Below are 23097 nucleotides of genomic sequence, written 5' to 3' on the forward strand. Positions count from 1 at the left end.
GCAGGGGCCACTATGGGGGATAATACTGTGTGGAGGGGCCACTATGGAGGATAAGACTGTGTGCAGGAGCCACTATGGGGGGATAATAGTGTGTGGAGGGGCCACTAAGGGACATAATACTGTGTGAAGGGGCCACTATGGGATATAATACTGTGTGCAGGGGCCACTATGGGACATAATACTGTGTGCAGGGACAATATGGGGAATAATACTGTGTACAGAGGCCACTATGGGGCACAATAGAGCGCGCAGGAATGTGTAGGAGGGGGTTGGTCGAGGTCTTCGGTGTCGGTCGGGGGGGGGGGGGCATGTCAAAAGTTCGCCACGGAGCCCCTCCATTCCTAGTTACGCCACTGCTTGTCTTGTTCATTCACTGTAGATTTAATAGCAGATTATTAAGATGCACATCATTGTACTTTAATAATTTCTTCTTTTTTACTACATTTTAGAGACATGGGCCATCAAATACCTTATACCATTTGGTCAGGGATGTCAAAAAGGTAAGAATTAGGTACTACGAAAAAAGAAGAGGTAACTAATCCTCATTCATCCGTAGATCTTAGTATCTCTCTATTTTGCATGGGCTTTTCCTTGAAGTGTGACTTTTATTTACCATGTTTATTGCCTCACATTGTCACCATCTTCATCTCCATCTTTTTATATTACTGTACGTATCAAGATAATTACTGTAAATTCACCTTGCTAAAATCCTTAACAATTGTAAAAGGTAATGTAAAAGGGACTCTTACCCACGTAGCATTATGGTTATGAGCTAAGAAATAGCACTTTATATCATAAATAATTTACACATTTACTATATATTATATATAAAAGCACAAGGCCCCAGTCAAGTCTATTTCTACAGATTACAATACTTCTGAGTGACTCTGTAAAGAAGGGGGACATTGTTCCTTATGATACACAGCTTGGTTATTACAGAGCTTCATTTGAAACAATTCCCACAATTAGTCAAACTAAATCATTTGAAACAATTCCCATTATAGAATTTATTCATTGATTGATATGTAACACATTCATGTTTCTCTTGAGGGTAGTCAACTGTATTTTTCTGAGTTCTGCAGCACCTGGGGCACCATGTGATATAATACATATTGGGCTGCTTCAGCTGCTGAAGAACTTCATAAAACAAGTATATAGTGCCATTCATCTCTTTACAATTGTCAGATTCCAACAAAGAAGAAAAATGTAATTAATCTGTATTATAATAAAATAGTAAACATGAACTAAGTAGACTAAAATTATGTTCAGAAAATGTTAAAGTACATGCAATAAAATCTTGATACATATTTGTCATGCATTGGACCCATTCACCATCAAAATATACTGTAGATTTTTTGTTCAGAGGTAGATACTTATTACAAAATTGTTTCTAGCATCAACAAACACGATTTGTGAAGAAATCTCCAGTTCTTTCAGTGTAAGAAAATTCAAGTTTGTGCAAATAAAATGGCAACAGGATCTAGGATGAACAATCCCATTATTGTCATTTTATATATACTTCAATTGTCTGTCATGTATCCGGTCTGTCAAAGAACTGTAATATTCACAAATCTCAAATTGTTAACTATAGTTTGATATCTTCATGTCTGTAGTATGTCGCTGTGGATAGTGTCCATGTGATTATTGCCTGAAGGGGTATATATATATATATATATATATATATATATATATATATATATATATATCATAAAACTTTGATTCAGTTTGACTAATTTATATATTACATAAAATATAGGTTTATGATATATTATTTATACATTTAATATATCTAAGTAAATATAGATTTTCAATACAGTAATTTTCAGGGAGACTGCATAAAATCAATTTCAGCCAATAAAGTTAGTTTAATACCCCATCTGCATTTAGGTAAGGCTATGCACACACTTTACGGTAGCCCAGTAGCCATTGCTGTCTCTGGACTATTAAGTGTTGGGGTTTAAAGAACCAGGCAGCATTAGGGTTTGGGGAGGAGATCTTCAATAGGTGTTTGACTAATAGGGAGGGCAAATATTCCTGGCACAGGGCAAAACCACACTCCAGAGACCCGACTGCACATAGTTATTCTTACTTTGTAGAAGTCCACATCTGTCTAGAGTATATTATGAAACAGAGGGGTCAATGGCTATTATATAATGGCTATTATATACAGTACACATACACTAATATAGAATTATTCATGTTATGATCACTACATATGTCTTTTGAAAGTATAAATTTGTTTTATGTAGCCGTAACATATAAAGACATTTTCAGAAGACCCACAGTTTTAGGACTATATACTGTATACTTGGCCATATTTGTTGCTTTTATTGAGTTAATATTGATCTCAGAAAATAATAAAATCCCTCAGTAGAAATAAAGCACACGGGGTAAAGAGGTGGTCATTACAGATTCTAAGTCATGTTTATAGCTATCCAAGATAAAGGAGAATAAAGAAGTGTCCATGATGTAGGCTGAAATACAGTTTCCAGGCTTCCGCTCTGTTAATCCACAGGGCTCCGTGAGTCACAGTCATGATTCAGAGATTACTGAATGCCTGGGTGCAGGTCTTAGACAAGAAGTCTGCATATAAATATTTCATAAAAAAAAGGCACGTTGGATTTTAGCAGTTAACATCTTGATTCACCGTTTACTCTGTGTATTCCCGATAAGATAAGCTACCACTATGAATTCAGTCATCATGGTTAGTTTAGTTCTTACCCCGCTGCTTACCTTAGAGGAACACATTTACAATAAACGCCATTGGGAAAAGCTGAAAATGTCCTACGGTGCTACTCCTTCCTATAGACTGAAATCAAAAAGGGTACCCCTTTGTCAAAGTGATAACGCTAAAACATGACTTTTATTTCTTTCTATTAAATTTTTTTTTTATTTCTTTCGTGTCCCCACCATAAAAACCAAGCAATAGGACTCTATAAAAACAACTAGACCTATTATAATGTTTGTAACTGATGTAGTGGGTGGAGAGCCCCTAATACACAGCTGGGTTGACACCCCACATAAACAACTTTTTTAGAGATGAAGATGCGTTCTTTCTCACTTTAAATTTATCTATTTTTACAGCAAAAATAGGAATAATGGGGGCACACACCCAAGGTGTCATTAAAACTTTTCAGGATTTATTCCAATTCATTAAAAACAACAGAGGGAGAGAGGCACGCAGAGATGAAAAACAGCAGCGACGATAGTTTGCACCTCTCAGGTGCTTCTTCAAGCTTAGTATGAACCCTTTGGTATGCAATAATAGAAGACGTTTAGAAGGGCCAAGTAATTGACATATAGCCTATTGCCCCAGCCCCCACAAAAGTTTTTACATTATAATTATTTTATTCTGGTTACATGACTTTTGCGATTCAAAGTGCATTTGCTTGGTGATGTGTCTGGTGTCCACCTTTATACATTTGCGCATCTACAGTGGGATCTTATTGTGCTAATATACATTTACAAAAGTGAGGCCTGTTTTCAGAGAAAAGCTCAAGGAGGAGAGAGACTAAGTCTAAAAATGAATGGTTTTGTTTGTTTGTTTGTTTGTTTGTTTGTTTGTTTGTTTTTCTGCAGCTTTGCACACTTCCAGACGTCTGTGCTACATTATTATTAGTGAGCTCACAATAATAATTTCACATTGTTAAACATATTAATGGTGCATCGTTCTATTCTGGAAGTGTGTAATGAAATAATAATAACATTATAATAATGGTGTATAATTGGTGTCAGGGTAATTATTTGAAAAATTGTATGCTACTTTTATAGGTTATTACAGATGGGAATGCAATATATTATATCCATATGCCCTATATTACCTGGTATTGTGAGCAAGACAAATTCAGTCTAAGAGCTAAAAGGTCTGAAGATACACAGGCGCGTTAAATGCAAGTGCCATACTAGAAAGAAACACATAAAAATTCATGGGATACTTCTGGTATTCTACTTACATACTATAATAAAGTGGGGCCTTCTATGTTTTATCGGGGCAATTACTCGTGGAAAACCTGATTATTTTTTCCTTCACTTCATATAGCATGTGTCATGGCTGCCATTCAGCCCCTTAGATCCAACCTCATAATTTCCCTATACTGTTGTTAATCTCATCACATGCATTACGAGTTGTGGTCTGTGTAAAAATTTCTTCGTAATGATGTATTCCTTATGCGACTCCAAGGCCACCTCTAGAGATTTCCCATCTGGTGATGACACTATCAAAGAGCATTGGTACAGCCAGAAGACATTATGGTCATCCCAGTGGTGCTATTGTGCTCTTTCTGGTGGGAACTGAAACATTCTATGTTTTTGTGAACCCATGTTGCTCTTTATGAGCAAGAACAAGCAATGAATGTGTGAGTAATGTACATGATCGTGTTCCTAGTAGTTTTCATTCTTTCTGAAGTTGGATTGTTGTGTCCCTGGTTAAGAATTGTTGCTGTTGTGTGTCCAGAGGTGTAATCTATGTGGCAATGACATCGTCCTACATTTCCACAACGTGAGACCAGAAATTAAGATAAGATAAGATCCTTTAATAGTCCCACAATGGGGAAATTTCAGTGATACAGTTTCATAGATGGTGCAGTAGTATATAACAAGAGAGAAACACATACAAGCTCATGGCAGATAGAGAAATCCTAGGAATCATAGCAACGAAAAAGGAAAGAAACACAGACACACTGCAGGATCATTTAGTTCTCTGTGTGAACTGATGTTAATAATACAGTCGACTGTGGTTAGAGGACATGAGGAGGTGGGTCACAGCATGTAGATATAACAAGCAGAAAACATTTTTGCAGAGGTAGGGGACATATGCAGCTATCATGATAACATGTGGTAGTTCTTTGGTAGGTAGTGAGATCTCCTGCTCACAGCTGATAGTTCGGTATCTTGTATCAGCACTATTGTCCATTAACCACAAAAAATGCCCCAAATTTCCTTCATCACAAGCCCTCTTCCTCCTCCTCCTTTCTTCTTACCACTGTGTTCTACTGCCCAGAGAGGTCTGAAGCCGTCCAGGTAGACAGGGTGCTGCTCTCTTGCCAAGCTTCCATAACTCCTGGGGTAGGTGGGTGATGGTAGGTTCCCAGGTTGTAACAGAGTCCCAACGTGTCCACAGTAATAGAAAGAAATACCAGTCAGCTGTAGGCATCTTCACACATCAGCAATAGATGCCAAAAATCATCTCCTTGAAAGACGAAGTCTGCATTTCCATGTGGGTTTATCCTCCATTCCGCATGGTGTCCATGCTGTCCTTAGCTCCTGGGGGGATGGTAGCAGGCACATGTGTACACACAGGAAACCAGCTGAACCAGGTCTTGAGTCATTGTCCATGCTTTACAATAGAAACAAAATACTCCACAGGGTCTTCCATTCGATTTATAGTTGCTAATTCATAGTGCTAGTTTGCTTGGTTACAGGATTCTTGAAGATACAGAGAAAAAGAGAGAGAAAGGAAAGATAAAGGTTGCTCCCAGCTTGGAGCCCTGTATCGAGGCAGCCACTAAGGGCGCCAGTACTGCACACAGTAAAAGGCGGACACTGTACTTTAACAGTCCCAAAAATTCCCATAACGCAACAACCATTGTATGCTGTCATGCAGAATTACCTCTTGCATAGTACAAATAGACTGTATTCTTCATTTTCATGGATTGTATATATGTCTCTGAACTTTGCTTTACATAGCTACACTTTAATATAGGTTCAAACTGGTTCACAGGTGAACAGGTGAATCCCTGATGGGCCCTTGAACTAAGTAGACCCCCAGCTCACCCTCACATGATACATTATACTCATTGTACAGGTACTCAAATGCATCTCAACTGGGTTATACCTACTGCATTGGGTAGATTACCTAATAATCAGGCATTATGGAGCATCTTACTGCTGTCTGAGGTCTTCTGCTGTGTGGTCATGTAGAGAAAGGCAAAAGTCAGCATTCTAGTAACAGGACCCGAAGACAGAAGCAATCATTTAATAGGCAGATTAATATCTGTTGATCACATAATAGTTTACAAAACCTCTATATATTATGCCCCTCATTTTTTTCAATTTCTATGGCAGAGATGGCTGCACATGTTTAGAAGAGAACCATGAGCACCACCTTGTGGATATAACACAAGAATACATGTCATATACAATGCATTTCCTACTCATAGATGATGCTTGACATGTTCAGGGTGTTTACATATACAGCAATTATCTTAAGACATCCAATTATGCAATTAATAAGTTTTATTTACATTACATCGAAAAAAAAACCTCCTAAAAATCAAAGAAAGTATACAAATCTATAAATTAGTTTGTCAAGGTGCTCATTGGGCCACTCACATGACATTTTTAATATCCACTCACACAAAATCGGTGTTAAAAAACATATATATAATAGAATTAATTGCTTTAACTCCACTTTTTCCTATGCTTTCAATGTTTTTTTTGTGGGTTATCAGATTCAAGTTAAAGATTTTTTTCCTTTATGTCAGACACAAAAGCATAACATACTACCGCCAAACCTATAGTTTCGTCAGAGTGGAGTCTGAATATGCTCGCCACAACCACTGAGTTCTGATAGCGCTGCTTACTGGAGAACCTACAAGCATTATAGTGCCTGATGATAGGACCCGCTATGCTGCCAACCAATTGTGCTGCTAATCCCCAAAGATCAAAATAGCATTGATAAATAATGCTATATACAGAGCTGTAGCTAAAGTTATTTTAAGACTATTCTTTCTATTGTTCTAATTCATAAAAGGGTCAAGAAACTGAAAAAAAATTAAACTTTTTTTTCTGAAGTCAATTTTGAGAAATATATAAGGAAAGTCCATTTTATGGGAATTCATTTTTGCAATTTTTCTAATCCTGTGACAGGGGAATATAAAAGTCCACGACAGTCTAAACAGAACCTCAAGGGGCCTTGCCAGGGTGCGGAGATAAGGAAGGAATATTAATCCTTGTCTATGGGTATTGCTAGTGTTTTCTGTAGCGCCATTATGATACTCTACTCCAGTTTCACTAACAGTAGGTCTTGTTCACTATTGTCTCCCACAATAATTATTCCCTTATTGTCCTTCCAGTATAACACAGCACTATGGCTTTGTGGATTGTTTGTACATTCCTTATCGTGCCTTCTGTGATAGGATCTTGTCTACACATGACAGATATGTTGAAAAACATATCTGACAACATTACTTCCTGCCTATACTAATAGTTGAAATGCAGTTCCTACTGCGGCTTCAACTCAACCACCCGAATTATGTTTCAGTTTCTGTCTATAGTGGAAGTTTCCCTTCACAGTTGTGGTTGTGATATTGATATTGTGTTGTCTCGTATCAGTGACACAAACCACAAAAGGATTTTAAGTTATTTTGCAATAGATTGTCTGTGGTCAGCATACGCTCTCTATGGGCTGACTGAAGATTCATAGTGGAAAGGTAAGCTAGAGACTAACTCTTTGTGCAATTAATGTGAATAATACAGATCTGGTAAAATGGAGGGATGGCAGTCACGTTCCACTATAGAATGAAATAACTATGTATAGTGGGAAAATATGTTGCTATAACTAGTTTTCACTAAATGCTCTAGCAGAGTTGATCATTTTAACCCAGCTGAGTTAAGTCCATTAGATACATGGTGTTATTTCAAGGCCAGACACTCAGTAAATGAGATTTCTCAGTATACTGACTTTTATGGTAACTTTGTAAACCTGTAGGTGTAGTCCAGACCAGGACATATGGCGACCAAACAGTGTCCATAATGAACATGTCCTAGAGTTGATTTTAAGAGGAGCCTGTCTCCTTGAATATGACAACCTAAGCACATTTATATACAGATTTGTGGAAAAGGTAATCAGTATAAATGAACCTTTGAGTTCAGCAAATGGTCTTACTCAAGGTTCACATCTGTGCATGGGTTTCCGTTCTTCGAGTCCGCTTGGGGACCCAAAAAACAGAAACCCAATCTTCTTAAAAATCAGTTATCCGCGGACCCTATAGACTATAATGGGGCCCGCCAGCATTTCCCCAGAAAAAATACGGAGAGAGAATTCCTGCTTGCGGTACTTTTCTCTCTACATATTTCATTTGGAACGGGGAATAGAATTCCATAGCACTCACCAATCCTAGATGTGATCCTAGCCTTACCGAGGGATTAACAGCTATCCCTACATTCATGCCTATGCCAAATAGATGGCAACCATTAAGTCACTCAGTCCATTAGGCTCATAAGCTCACAATGAGCGATGATTTTTCATAGTGAGCATGTTGTAGAGCAACTTGTGCTCTATAACATGCTGCTTGACTATTGAATGGCTTGTTCAATGTAATAGCTTTTCATTCATCTTAAAGAAGCACCTTGACAATATTATTTATCCTTTTGCCCATTCCTACACCTTGTAAATAAAAATATTGAAAGTGTACTTTGACCACATATAATTTTTTTTGTAATATCAGCTCCATTCTGGGACTCCATTGTGTCATGTGATCACAAAATAGACTTGCCAATATCACACTGTCTCCTTTGCCGAGCCTCAATTTCATAGACTTGTGTACAGAAAGTGGTACATGCACCATACTTCAGTTTACAAGATGCCCTGTACTAAAAGGCAAAAGCATAAAACTTTTTGTTGGAGTGCTGCTTCAAGATCACCAATGAAAACAATTCCATTTAGAGCTGGTGTGATACTAGTTTTGACATATCTGATCACAATTTCAGAAGTTGTTATATAGGAGCAAACCTTTAAAACTTATTTGAGGCTGAGGCCCCACATTGAAGAAACACAGCTTTTTTTGTTGCAGATTTTTGTGCCAAAGCCAAAAACGGCTACAAGAGGAATAGGAGGATAGATAGATAGATAGATAGATAGATAGATAGATAGATAGATAGATAGATAGATAGATAGATACTTCTACCTTCTGCTCAAACCACTCTTGGCTTTGGCTCAAAAAAACCGCAACAAAATCTGCAACAAAAAAAGCTGCATTTCCGCAACGTGGGGCCTCAGCCTGAATGTATTTAGACTCTTTCTAGAATGTTGCTGCTAAAAGGCTGCTTGAAGTACCAAATACTTGTTCAATTATTATAGCTTTGCATAGGAGACAGAAGTACAGTTCATAAAGTTTTCCGTGCATATGCAAGATGTCCTACGAGGTATTTATAGAATGGTTTGTCTATCCTAGGTTTTGCATAGAAAGGAGTCCCGATCTGCAGTTATACTGTAATATTAAAATATAAGCTAGACATTTACCCAATAACTAAATTACAGTGACTATGGTCTCCCCGTCACATAAACACTACTATATATAGGCCGGAGGTTAGCTTGTTGAGAACAGTTGCGTGCTAGTAACCCGGGGTTAAACGTTGTAAACATCTGTAATGTTCATCGATTGCTGCATCTTCTTATTTCATTTATGTCTTCTTTCCAAGCGCGAATATCCAGGTTTCGGTTGGATCTATTTTAAGGTGAATTACATAGCCTAATATATTTCATTTCTTTCCATACATTTCAGTTCATTTATGTAAATATTTGCTATAATACTCTTTTTTTTTTTTTTTTGTCTTTATATAAACATTACCTCCTGTTTTTGTGTGTGTGTGTCTTTTCCACAGGGAAATCTACCTCCAGACTATAGGATAAGTTTGATCGATATCGGACTTGTTATTGAGTATCTAATGGGAGGAGCGTACCGTTGTAACTACACCAGGAAAAGATTTCGAACTCTCTATCATAATTTATTTGGGCCAAAAAGAGTAAGTTAATAATCTAGTTATATCTGTAAAGTGTTTTGTACATTCATAAGACAAGGTTTCAAGAGTTTTGGTGAAATTGATTTTATCGTTTCATGACCAGGCCATTTTTCCTGGTTCATGACCTAATACATTTTCAGGTTCGCTTTTGAAGGTTATAAAATTACTTTCATCCCGTTATGCCCTGTTCACATCTGCGTTGGTATTCCGTCCGCATGAGGACCCCCCAAGCAGAATACCAAACGCAATTGAAAGCGCTGTGCTGTAAATTCACATGGACTATAATGGGTCAGTGTGCTTGCCGTCTGCACTTTCCTGTCCACATGATTTGTGCAGGCAGGGCTTGGTTCACATCTGCGTTTGGTATTCCCCCCCTCCGAATGGAATACCAAACACAATTGCAAGTGGTGTGCAGTAAGAGCACACGGATCCCCATAGACTATAACAGGGTCTATGTGCTTGCCGCCAGATCTCCGCAGTGATCATGCAGACAGGAAAGTAGTTCACAATCTACTTTCCTGTCTGCATGTTTCGTGTGGGCAGGGCACGGCAAGCACACGGACCCCATTGCAGTCTATGGGGATCCGTTTGCTTTTACAGCACCAGCGCTTGCAATTGCGTTTAGTATTCCATTCGGGGGGTCCTCATGCAGACTCCCCCGGACGGAATCCAAACGCAGATGTGAACGAGGACTTATATATATCATTTTTTGCATGCTTGTGCTAATAATTATGTTGCTAATCTTTAACCATCAAAGTGCATTAGGTAACTCTATGACAAAATATATTGTGAGAATAACATATCTCTATGTTAAACAAATATCATATTTCCAGTTGTTAAAAACAGTTTTGTCTTTGGACACAAGGGAGTAGGAAGACGGAAGACAATATAAATCACTTACTCCTTTTACAGCAATAGATCGGTCTCCCCAACTCCCAAATCATATTAACACCTTCTTATTACCTTTTTATATGTTTTATGAGCCCATTAAATCTTTTATCAGACTCCGCACACACAGCTCCACCTCTATCCTCTACCTTTTATGGCATTAACTTTATCCTTTACTACATTTCTTATGAGAAAAACTGCAATAACAATCAGGATTTATATGGTATTTATTGAATAAAACAAGTAAAGCATAAAGGATAAGAATGTACAAAGACTTCACATATGAAGTTGCAGGTATCAGAATCATTCTCAATACATAATCATAATATAGAAAACAATTACTTAAAAGTAAACTACTAGGAATGGAGAAAAGGCAAAGAGGTAGGCATACATGAAAATATAGAGGCAATCACTGTCTTCTGGATGTTAAATTCAGATCCCTGTTTAAAGGAAGATAGAAGATAGTCCACTTAATCCCAATCACAAGCTCTCGACACATGGTGACCACAACCTGTCAAACTGCAATTTCATATTGGTTATAATAGCATCCATTTTTTTTCCAACAGCATGATTTTATTAACTCGGCTCAAGGCCCTCAAAAACACAAGAGTAGGTGTCTGCCATTTAGAAGATGCATGTACCTGTACTGACATCAAGACATAAAGTAGCAATTTGAAGGGGTATAATGTACTGTAGATCTGGTGGTCAGATCCCTAAAATGAAAATAGACGGCACTAGAGGGATATGGTGATTCAACAATCGTCTCAAGAAACGATGTGAAGATGCCAAAAAACGCTTAACAACTGGACAGGTCCACCATATGTGGAAAGTATTGCATTCTGCCTGACATTCTCTATAACACTTAGGGAAGACCTCAGGATATATGCAATGTAGTTAAGCTGGAACTAGGTACGTCTTGTGTAGTATTTTGGTGGGTTCTATGAGGGTGACCTGCGATTGTTCTACAGTCATAGTGGTCCCTAGGTCTGATTCCCATTCTAACATGAAATGCAATTTTAGTGCCCATTGGGGGGAGGTTATTCAACTCACTTTAAATAAAATAGTGTGAGCCTTTACCTGATCTATAGAGGCAAAGTCAGTATGTTAGTATGATGTTTATTAGTTGTGTTAGACATAACAGTGTTCAAAAAGTGAAAAATGTGATGGGCTTTAGATGCTTCAATAGCAGATGAAGTAAAATGTAGGTTAAAATAATATTTATCAATCAGCCCCTTGTTAAGTAAGAAATTGAAAACTAACCGGAGACTTGTGTTTCCACCAAGTACATTTAACAGAATAATCCCAGAGGAAAAGTGGATTGTGAAAGAGTGGCATCATTGGTGAAACAGAGTTTCAAAGGAGAGAAACCTCGCTCTCTTCTATAGTTGTAACATATCATTAGTGACTCTTGCTCCAGGGTTCAACAGGGATTGTAGAAGAGCAGGATGACCCAAGTAGTGCTTGAAGTACTTGCTGTGGTTGGTCTTCAGCATTCTATATGGAGGATGTCTTTGATAATGTAGCAACTACATCATACTTATCTACGTAGTCCCAGCCCTTTGTTAAGAAACATAGCGTGCCTCAAGATACAGAGACATGTGGCTCTTGATACTAGACATGTCACCTCACCTGGGATTCCTGGGAGTCTCCTGATCATCCAATGAATAGCTTCTTTCTCCCAGCCACCAGCTCATTAGTAGCCACTGCACTGTGATGTCACTTATTAAACCTCTATCAAGTTAAGGTTTAACTTCATTATTTTTTTTTATTATTTGGTATCTTCAGGAATTTGAACTCAAGACCCAGGGCATGCAAAGCTATTACTCCACTGACTGAGCTACAAGCTCTATTAGTCTCAATAGGAGGCTTTGTATTATATTATACTGCCCTACGTACTGTACTGTCATATAGAGAGAATTCTCTATATATCATACATATGCAGAGAAAGAAAAAGCTTGGGATGAGAAAAAAACTTACCTAATCATAAAAATTCCTAAAAATAAAACTATATTTTTTACTATTAATAAATATATACATACATATTATATATATTTAAAGTGATCACTAAATGACGTAAATAAAATTGGTGCAATTGTTTATTCTAATTAACTAATAACAATCTGGGATCTAATATTATTATATATGTTCTGGATATATGTAACTGTCTCCTATTACTTCATTTGCATTTTTGCCACAACTTGCCATTTGCCCTGTAAAGGGCTTTCCCTCATTGACGTCAAAGGGTTGCAAGGATTTTTATTGGCCCAAATGAAGCAGAAGGTTTCCCTTTGTAATAGTTTGCAAGAACTAGAGTGCTATAGTGCGTAAAGTGCAAAAATAATGTAGACTATTTTGGAGTGTTACTATTTTGGCCTTATGGACCCGTTGAACCCAGGACAACGTTGGACTATTCCATGTCTCTAATTCCTTCATTAGTAGAGATGAGTGAGTAGTATTCGATCGAGTAGGTATTCGATCGAATACTATGGTATTCGAAATACTCGTACTCAATCGAATACCACTCGCTATTCGTAGTAAAGATTTAATTCAGAACCAGCGTTGATTTGCTGAATGCTATGTATAGCATTCTGCAAATCAACGCTGGTTCTGCAGCAGGCTCGTCCTTGCTCGTCGGGAGAGCTGGCAGCTTGCTGTTATGAGGGAGCTTACTTTTTCTCATAGGAATGCATTGACCAGCGTTGATTGGCCAGTGTACAGCATTCGGCCAATCAACGCTGGTTCTGCCAGCATTCTCCATTGTGGTCCGATCTTAGACTCCGCCTCCTCACAGACGAGCCTCCGGCAGACAAGGGAGACAGGGACTTGGCTCTTGAAAGTATAGCTATTTAGTACAATGAGAGCAAGGGTGGCACCGTTGCCTCATGCTCATTGGCATTGGAGCATAATCTCTCAGCAGAAGTGTCAGTCAGGAAGCAAAAAATAACTATATTCACATGTGACTTTACTAGGGACTGTCTGGTGACAGACTCCCTTTATTATAAAATGGGTTGCCTCATTATAACAACCCTTGTCTGTATGCCCTTTTGAGAAATATGGATGACATGGGGAGCATGGAGGTGTTGTGTGTATCCCTATGGCTGACATATACACTCTCCCTTGTCTGCCGGAGGCTCGTCTGTGAGGAGGCGGAGTCTAAGATCGGACCACAATGGAGACTACTGTGGTCCGATCTTAGAATACGCCTCCCCACAGACGAGCCTCCGGCAGAACCAGCATTGATTGGCCGAATGCTGTACACTGGCCAATTAACGCTGGTTAATGCATTCCTATGAGAAAAAGTAAGCTCCCTCGTAACAGCAAGCTGCTAGCTCTCCCGACTAGCAAGGACGAGCCTGCTGTAGAATGAGTGTTGATTTGCCGCAGGCTCGTCTTTGCTACTTGGGAGAGCTGGCAGCTTTCGGTTACGAGGGAGCTTACTTTTTATCAACGCAGCTGCAAGTTCTGTGCAGTTAAAGCGCACGGACCCCATAGACTATAATGGGGTCCGTGTGCTGCACAGCGCTCCTCCTAAACACTCTCCTCCTACTACTCGTGGACTTGGTGACTCTCCGTTAGTCGAATAGTAGTTTCCCCTAAAACGAGCATTTTTTCCCATAGACTATAATGGGATTTGATATTCAATTGAGTAGTCGAATATTGAGGCTCTACTCAAAACGAATATCGAATCTCGAATATTTCACTACTCGCTCATCTCTCTTCATTAGCTTAGTGAGAAAGGGAACATAATTCCATTTAAAGTATGTAAAAATTCTCAAAGATTACTGCCCAAATATGATATATATATACTGTATATATATATTTCTCTGTAGTCTGAAAATTCAGGCCTATGAGTTTACAGGTAGGGTGGGATTTTTTACAATGAAGAACCTCTGACATGGATGTGTAAATCTTAAGACTTAATGCAAAATGTGAAAGGGTGTGGGTTAGGTTAGGGAGGGTAGTTAAAAGTTAGTGATCTTAAGAAGCATATTGTCTGTAAATAAGTGTACTTTGTACTCACAGCCTCCTATTTGCAATCCTAAGATATTGGGGTTGGTGGATATCACAATGGCAAGTGGTTCGATCATGAATTTAAATAAGGCGGGTAAAGGTATCAGCCCTGACTGGTTTTGTGATTGATTGTCAGAGTTAGGTATGTTGGAAACAAGTTTTAGGAATACTATTGACTTTGAATAAAGGGTCCGCAGTGTCATCTGGAATTTTCCTTCTATCCCCATGGTTCAGAGAATCTGAGCTAGATAAGAAAGGCTATGTGACATAAACCGTGTCAGTGGCATGTGCCCAATGGGTGTACAGGCTGTGTCAAATTTTTGAACCTTGCTTGTTTAATGTGTGTTTCTGATGTGAGTGCTTTCCTTTTTGGTTGCACTTTGTGTCAGATGTGTATAATGTACACAAGAACAGGGGTCTCAAATGGAGCAGTGGTCAGTCTTCTGCTCTATTCAACGCTGTTGAACTGGTGATAATAGTGGAGTACAGTACTTGGATATCTCCAGAAGACCCATAAATGTGAAAGGAGCTGTAGCAGACATATGCAACCAATGCTCATTTTCCATTGTTTCCCCAGTGATTTTAGTGCCACTAGACACCTATTCCTTATCCTGCCCCTTAGAGAGATGCACAATTTACCACTATTCTCACTCTCTCTCTCTCTCTCTTATTGTAGGTACCATGCTACCTAAACTACTTAATGCTCATGATGTTATTTAATTATTATTGTATTAAAATATAATATAATATACAGTATAAGTATGGCATGTTGATAATGTATATGACATTCATAAATTGTATCTGCTTGTTTCCTACCTAAAAGCCAAAAGCCCTAAAGCTACTAGGAATGGAGGTAAGTTTACATTCTTTTTTGGGGTACACCTCAGTCAACATTTTATTTTGCTAAGAATATGCTCGTCACTATTAGAGATGAGCCAGTACTGTTCGGATCAGCCGATCCGAACAGCACGCTCGCATAGAAATGAATGGACGTAGCCGGCACGCAGGGGGTTAAGCGGCCGGCCGCGGTCAAAGTGGAAGTACCAGGTGCATCCATTCATTTCTATGGAGCGTGCTGTTCGGATCGGCTAATCCGAACAGTACTTGCTCATCTCTATTCACTATATGTAAAGGACACGCAGCTTTGCTGTATTTTTTCCAAAATTGTACCTGTCATTTTAGGTGACTTTTAAGAATAAGATTATAAACTACATGTTCCTTTCTGCTTGCTCAATCTTTAATTCTAATTTTTCCTCAGTTAGAGTTTACTAATTTATAGTTATTACATATTGGCTACCTACTGTATGAATATATTAACAATCTGGTACTACCTGTCCTGTGCAAATCTATCCCAATTATATATGAAACCCAGGGATTATATGGCAAAGTATATCATCAATATAAATCCTTATTATACAGCCTTGTATTTTCCAGTATTCAGACATTTACGCCTTCTTCTAATAGACTCTTTGAGAAGATTATATATATATATACTTTTAAGTTGTGGATTTATTAGTGGATGAATGGATAGGCCAGGAACATTATTAAATCTAGTACCGTATGTTTAATATTTATGTCCCTACATATTTATCCCAAGTTAGCACTTATTGTGGTTTATACAGTACTTTTCATTACACTAAATTTAATAAACTTGTCCAAAGACCTGAGTTATATTGTTTCCTCACTTGGGAAAATATAATAAAGCATTAGAGTGAAATAAAAAAGGAAAGTCCTTCACCTCTTATTTATCTGCATAATGGAAAAGCGTATAGTATCTGCACTAGATAACCCACATATGGATTAAAATGCAAAGTATAATGAATATATTAATTTGGCAATATGTTAATAAATCCACAGTAAATAGGGCATGCTGTGTATCTGAGAAAACACAGTATGTGCTAAAACCGTAGCTTGTGCCATCATATTCTGTGCTATGGAAGAATTTTCCCCAAAAGTATTGATTTTAGACAAAGCATATTACAGCAGAGGCATAAAACAGATTGATGTTGCCTTACGTTCTGCGTGTACATGCTAATATCATGGGCATATCTCCCATGCCATAAATAAACAATATAAATACTAGAAGAACATCTTTCACTCATGTAACTATGATCCTGATATCCATTCAACTCATTATGGTATCTATGACAGGATGACATACCGATGAGAAGAGGAAGGAAGACTACCAAGAAGAGAGAAGAAGAGGTGGACATTGACTTGGATGATCCGGAAATAAATCATTTCCCTTTTCCATTCCATGAACTGATGGTATGGGCAGTTCTGATGAAGAGGCAGAAGATGGCTTTGTTCTTCTGGCAGCACGGAGAGGAGGCAATGGCCAAAGCCCTAGTAGCATGCAAGCTCTGCAAAGCCATGGCACATGAAGCATCTGAGAATGATATGGTTGATGACATTTCACAGGAGCTAAATCACAACTCCAGGTTGATATTGTAGTAACTCTGTGAAGTATTATTGTGCTAAAAGTTAGCCTTCTGACATATGAAAAGTAAATTGTACATTGTAAATGCTACATTTTTGCAGGCCAGCATACTGCTGTAGTTGAAATTCTAACCTTGTGTGTATATTAAGTTAACATGTGGCTTGTAGATGTGATAATAAGCTGTATAGTAAACATTTAAGTGACTTTCTAATATAACTTGCATGCATTAATTCCTCATATTCTGAAAATCATTGACTTGGAATTGTTCATGCACATGCATGCTTTGTTTAGCATGTATGCATGTGTTGTTAAATGGAGAGGGGGAGTTACACTGCTGCCAGCTGTCGTTTTGTCCCCAGTAACAAAATGATTAGCAGTAAAAAATCTAAATATCTTCTCTTCTTTCCCCTAACATCATCTGTCAGTAGGCCTACACACATTACATTGCAAGCAGTCCTGTCAAAACAGCAAAATCAGCTGTAGAGAAGCCTTAAGAGATAGGTCTCATAAGGTAACATGATAGGAAGAGTCAGCTTCTTATAAAAACAATATGTTGATTTATTAATGTCTTCAAGGAAAACACAGTAACAGGGAAAACTTCCAGAATAACAGAAATATCAGTCAATGCCTCATTAGCTTACATCATCAGAAAAGCTCATAGCTAGGTTTCTTCATCTGGATACCTTGTAGAGTTACAGCTTGGTTCATGCTTTATCATCTGGTTGATGGACTCTGGGCTAGTCACAACATCTTATCCAGTATGACAGAGAGATAGCAGGCAGACCTGCCATAGATCCCCCATGGATGACCACCACCACCCACGACGACCACCCAGACGTGTGTCTGTCACTCATTTATGTTCAAAATATGCAAATCTAATCTCCTGGATGGAATTAGGAGAACAGAGTGCACTCTGTACACCACCCTATAGAGGGCGGCATCCTTAACATCATGAACAACTCAGTTATAAAGTCTTTTAATCATAATGTGGATTTAATTGCTAAATCAGTATTTCTGTCCCAAAAGGAACAGATTCCCAACTATGGACAGCGCTGTTTCGGCCTATTGGGCCATCCTCAGCATAGTGTAGGGATACTGATTTAGCAGAGTGAGAGACTATAGACCAGGGAATGGGGGCACTCGTCCACATTAGGGAGAGTGTTCGCCTACATAGGCAGTACGGAGACTTACAAGTCATTCCTGCTCCGCTAGGGATTATGGGTAAAAAATATGCAAATCTAATCTCCTGGATGGAATTAGGAGAACAGAGTGCACTCTGTACACCACCCTCTAGAGGGCGGCATCCTTAACATCATGAACGACTCGGTTATAAAGTCTTTTAATCATAATGTGGATTTAATTGCTAAATCAGTATTTCTGTCCTAATCTGTTCCTTTTGGGACAGAAATACTGATTTAGCAATTAAATCCACATTATGATTAAAATACTTTATAACTGAGTCGTTCATGATGTTAAGGATGCCGCCCTCTAGAGGGTGGTGTACAGAGTGCACTCTGTTCTCCTAATTCCATCCAGAAGATTAGATTTGCATATTTTTTACCCATAATCCCTAGCGGAGCAGGAATGACTTGTAAGTCTCCGTACTGCCTATGTAGGCGAACACTCTCCCTAATGTGGACGAGTGCCCCCATTCCCTCATTTATGTTCATGAGAGAGGGTGTTGCCTTCTATATTTTGCTTTATAAGGACAACTCTAAAATGGTGTACTCTAACTGCACCCATGTACCAAAATATAGAAGAGTGAAGTTAGCAGAGTATTAACCTTATGTATGCCATGAATATTGTAATATAATAATATTTAACATAGACAGACAGGGATTCTTTAGCGCAAAAGCAGTGAGACTACGGAGCTCAATGTCACAGGAAGTTCACAAAGGGTCTGGATGAGTTTATTAAGTTAAAATATCACAAGTAAAGTTCCATGCACACAAATATGTACATCGTCAGTTCCATGGGAAACGACACAAATGGCACATAGATGATGTTTACATACTCTCCGTCGCTTCCTTTGAGCCATCATTTCATGCAATGCGCCCGGACCACAAAACAAACATGAACATGTCCTGTCCTAAGATTTGTCCCCTACACAGACCATAAAAAATAATGAGTCGGTGTGTTCTAGCTATTAAGTACATGGCTAGCATATCAATAAGGCACACCGTTGACATGTGCATGGATCCTTATGGGAATTAGATTTGTGACTTGGAATTTTGATCAAAAAGGCAACACACTTGTCTTAAGCCTATATTACCTACAAACAATGGTCGAGATTTACTGTTGTGGATATGGCTAGAAACATGGTGTAACTTGGTGCAATGTGGCACATCTAGTTTGGGCTTAGATTTTTCTAGATTGACTTGTTTGAAATGAGATAGTGGCTTCTCAGAAAAAGAGGGCATGCCAACTAAATGGTAGTATAAACTTAGAGTAGACAGTCTAAAAATCACTGCATAAATCACTACAATACATCTTATTTTCAGACAATCTGGACCATTGTGTGCAAACATATGCTGTTAAAAATCCAGGTGGGGAATGTACTATTCCCTCTATGCCACAGCACTGACATTTTTTTTTTTTGTGCCAAAGATGTTCTCTCTGTGCTCCATTTGACACTTTATATGAGAGAGAACAGAGAAGAGCGGAGATCACGGTGGGCTTAGACCAGACATCTCATGCCATACAGGGAACTGACTAAGACTGACTTATAAAATGCCAATGTTATTAAATTTCCCTGAATTTCTTTGTCATGCAAATACAAATAGTTATAAATTAGATCCAAAACATACAATAATAGGATACTGTCTGAGGATCAGAATATTCAAGTACATCAACAGCACATCCCTAGTAAACAACAGCATGGAGTAACAACCGACATGAAAGTATGGCAGGATGGCATCAAAAAACGAATAAAGTGTATTTGCAACATATGTAAAAACAGCCAAAGTGGATCTAAGGGCGCCCTCACACGGAGTTACGCTCCGTGATTTTTGTCCATTTTACACATGTAAAAATACATGTGTAAAATGTAGTTAGCCATTGAGTTCAGAGGCTTTTTTTTAGACGCGCGTTATACGAAAAAAAAACATTGAACTCAATGGCTTACTACATTTTACATGTGTATTTTTACACGTTTAAAATGGACAAAAAGCACGGAGCGTAACTCTGTGTGAAGGCACCCTTAAAGTGACAATACTAACTCATGCTGTTGATAGTGAGACTAATGCAAATGGTATCCACCACCATCATGCACTTTAGCACTAGCATTTTATCCAGGGGTGTTTTTTTCAACCTTATCAACTTATGTTACTATGTAAGTAAAAAATCAGAAAAGCATGAGGAATATATAAACAAAGTATATAGTTGCATAATGTTTCATTATACAATGATTAAACTTGATAAACACTATTTAACATTATTCTTTGCTGCTAGTTGTAATTGTCCTAAACTGTTATTGTTTTTGCTTTAACAGCAAAAATTGTAGATGAACATCTATATAACAAATAGTGGTCACTTCAGATTATATTTTTATCACTTTTAGGAATCTGTAATAACTGGGGCTCAACCAGGTTAATGATTTTATTTAATATAATCAAAATATCCAGTCTGTTTTCGTAGATCACATACTATACATAGTATAGCAAGTAAAAGTAACATAGGAACATAACAAGGTGGAAAAAAAGGCATTTATCCATCCAGTTCAGCCTGTTATCCTGATTTAGGTGAGGCTGTCCCATGAGCTAGAAGGAGAACTCCAAATTTGGCAATCAGAATAAAAGACTGGATAAACAGCGCATTTCCAGAAATCTTGTAAAGCCAGGTTCACTCTAGCGCTCGCTCTACATTCTGGGTTTCCAACCTCAAACTCGCTTAAAAAATGCGGAGAGAAAAGTCCAGGAAGCAGAACTTTTCTCTCTGCATTTTTCAGTAGTAAAAAAGCTGCGTTTCCACAATGTGGAGCCTCAGCCTAACAGAAGTGTCTGAAAAAGAAAGACAGATGCTTACCCCATGATCGTAAACTTGCATTCTGCAGGTGTTTCTTATATATTGCATTCACCATATTGAAAAATGACAGCACATGACAAATAACTAGAGATGAGCGAACAGTGAAATATCCGATATTTGTTTCGAATAGCCCCTCAATATTTACTATTCGAACGAATATCGAATCACATTATAGTCTATGGAGAAAAAGCTTTGTTTCAGGGGAAACCACTATTAGACTCAGAAGAGTCACCAAGTCCACTATGACACCTCAGCAAATGATGACAACACCTCTGGAATGCAACTGGGACAGCAGGGGAAGCATGCCTGGGGGCATCTAACATGCCCAAGTCACTGTATTACGCCACTAATAATGCGGGAGCTGACTTTTTCCCATAGGAATGCATTGACCAGCGTTGATTGGCCGAATGCCATACAATGTACAGCATTCGGCCAATCAACGCCGGTTCTGTCGCAGGAGACAGAGTCTAAGATCAGTCCACAGCAGTCTCCATTGTGGTTCGATTTCAGGTATAACAGAGTTGACACAGCACTGCTACAACTCCACGCGTAGCAGAGCTGTGCGCTCAACTCTGATACATCTGAGATCGGACCACAATGGAGACTGCTGTGGACCAATCTTAGACTCTGCCTCCTCCGGCAGAACCAGCATTGATTGGCCAAATGCTGTACATTGTATGACATTCGGCCAATCAACACTGGTCAATGCATTCCTATGGGAAAAAGTCAGCTCCCGCTCAGCTCTGCTATACCTGAGATGTAGCAGCGCTGTGTCAACTGTGCTATACCTAACATGTAGCAGCGCTGTGTCAACTCTGCTATACCTGAGATGTAGCAGAGCTGTGTCAACTTTGCTACATCTGAGATGTAGCAGCGCTGTGTCAACTCTGCTCTACCTGAGATGTAGCAGCGCTGTGTCAACTCTGCTATACCTGAGATGTAGCAGAGCTGTGTCAACTCTTCTACATCTGAGATCGGACCACAATGGAGACTGCTGTGCACCAATCTTAGACTCCGCCTCCTCCCACAGAATCCGTGTTGATTGGCCGAATGCGGTACACTGTATGGCATTCGGCCAATCAATGCTGGTCAATGCATTCTTATGAGAAAAAGTCAGCTGCCGCATAACGCAAGCTGACAGGGATCCCGACTAGCATATAATGAGCTGCCACAAGATAGAGCCCCAAACAGCTGTTTGAGTAACATTCCCCCCTAAATAAAGCTAATTCCTAGGTGACCTCCACTTTATACGAATGGTGGATTTCAGATTTGGTTCATATGAGACTGTGAACTATGTGACTGAGACAGGGATAGGTTTTTCCTGTCCGCTTGAAAAGTCAGATATCTTTAGGAACGGACAGCTAAGGACAGGCACGGAGTGTAAAAGAACGCACCCAATCTCCATTTAAATGAATGAAAAATGTCACGGACACAGCTAGTGTCCGCTGCTAATGTTCGTGCGAGATTCTGAACGGACATTAGCAGCGGACACTACCTGTCGGACACTGACGGTAGTGTGAACGCTCCCTAACCCTGCCTGTACATCTATCCCAGTCTCAGTTGTCATAGTTCACAGTCTCATATGAACCAAATCTGAAATCCACCATTCATATAAAGTGGAGGTCACCTGATTTAGCCAGCCAATTACTTTTTCTGATTTTTTTTCGATGCCTACGTTGTGGTAGTTCCTGTCCCACCTCCCCTGCACAGTTATTGGTGCAAAAAAAGCGCCAAGGAAGGTGGGAGGGGATACGAATTTTTAGTGCGTTTGCCGCATGATATTCGATTGGAATCGAATACCTTGAACAGCCTGATATTCAATCGAATACCAATTCGATCGAACACCGTTCGTTCATCTCTACAAATAACCTATTGTTCACTGCAAACAGTATGCAATGTGGGGACCTGAAGTAAGGGTGGAGGCCCCTTACTGGTGTACACTGGAATACAGCATAAATATTTATACAATATTTTATATATGAGTCAAAAATGAC

General features: G+C 38.8%; 1 protein-coding gene across 2 annotated transcripts in view; it reads left to right on the top strand.

Moving 5' to 3' along the window:
- TRPM3 (transient receptor potential cation channel subfamily M member 3) overlaps window positions 1-23097 on the top strand; it is a 389792-nt gene that overhangs the window by 252841 nt on the left and 113854 nt on the right. For both annotated transcript variants that reach the window (XM_075278698.1, XM_075278690.1), the window contains exons 12-15: window positions 450-500; window positions 9604-9744; window positions 15464-15493; window positions 16792-17081. In XM_075278698.1, coding sequence (XP_075134799.1) covers window positions 450-500; window positions 9604-9744; window positions 15464-15493; window positions 16792-17081 — 512 coding nt within the window. The remainder of the gene's footprint in view (window positions 1-449; window positions 501-9603; window positions 9745-15463; window positions 15494-16791; window positions 17082-23097) is intronic.

The sequence above is a fragment of the Leptodactylus fuscus genome, chromosome 1, assembly GCF_031893055.1.
Source record: "Leptodactylus fuscus isolate aLepFus1 chromosome 1, aLepFus1.hap2, whole genome shotgun sequence".
Classification (NCBI taxonomy): domain Eukaryota; kingdom Metazoa; phylum Chordata; class Amphibia; order Anura; family Leptodactylidae; genus Leptodactylus; species Leptodactylus fuscus.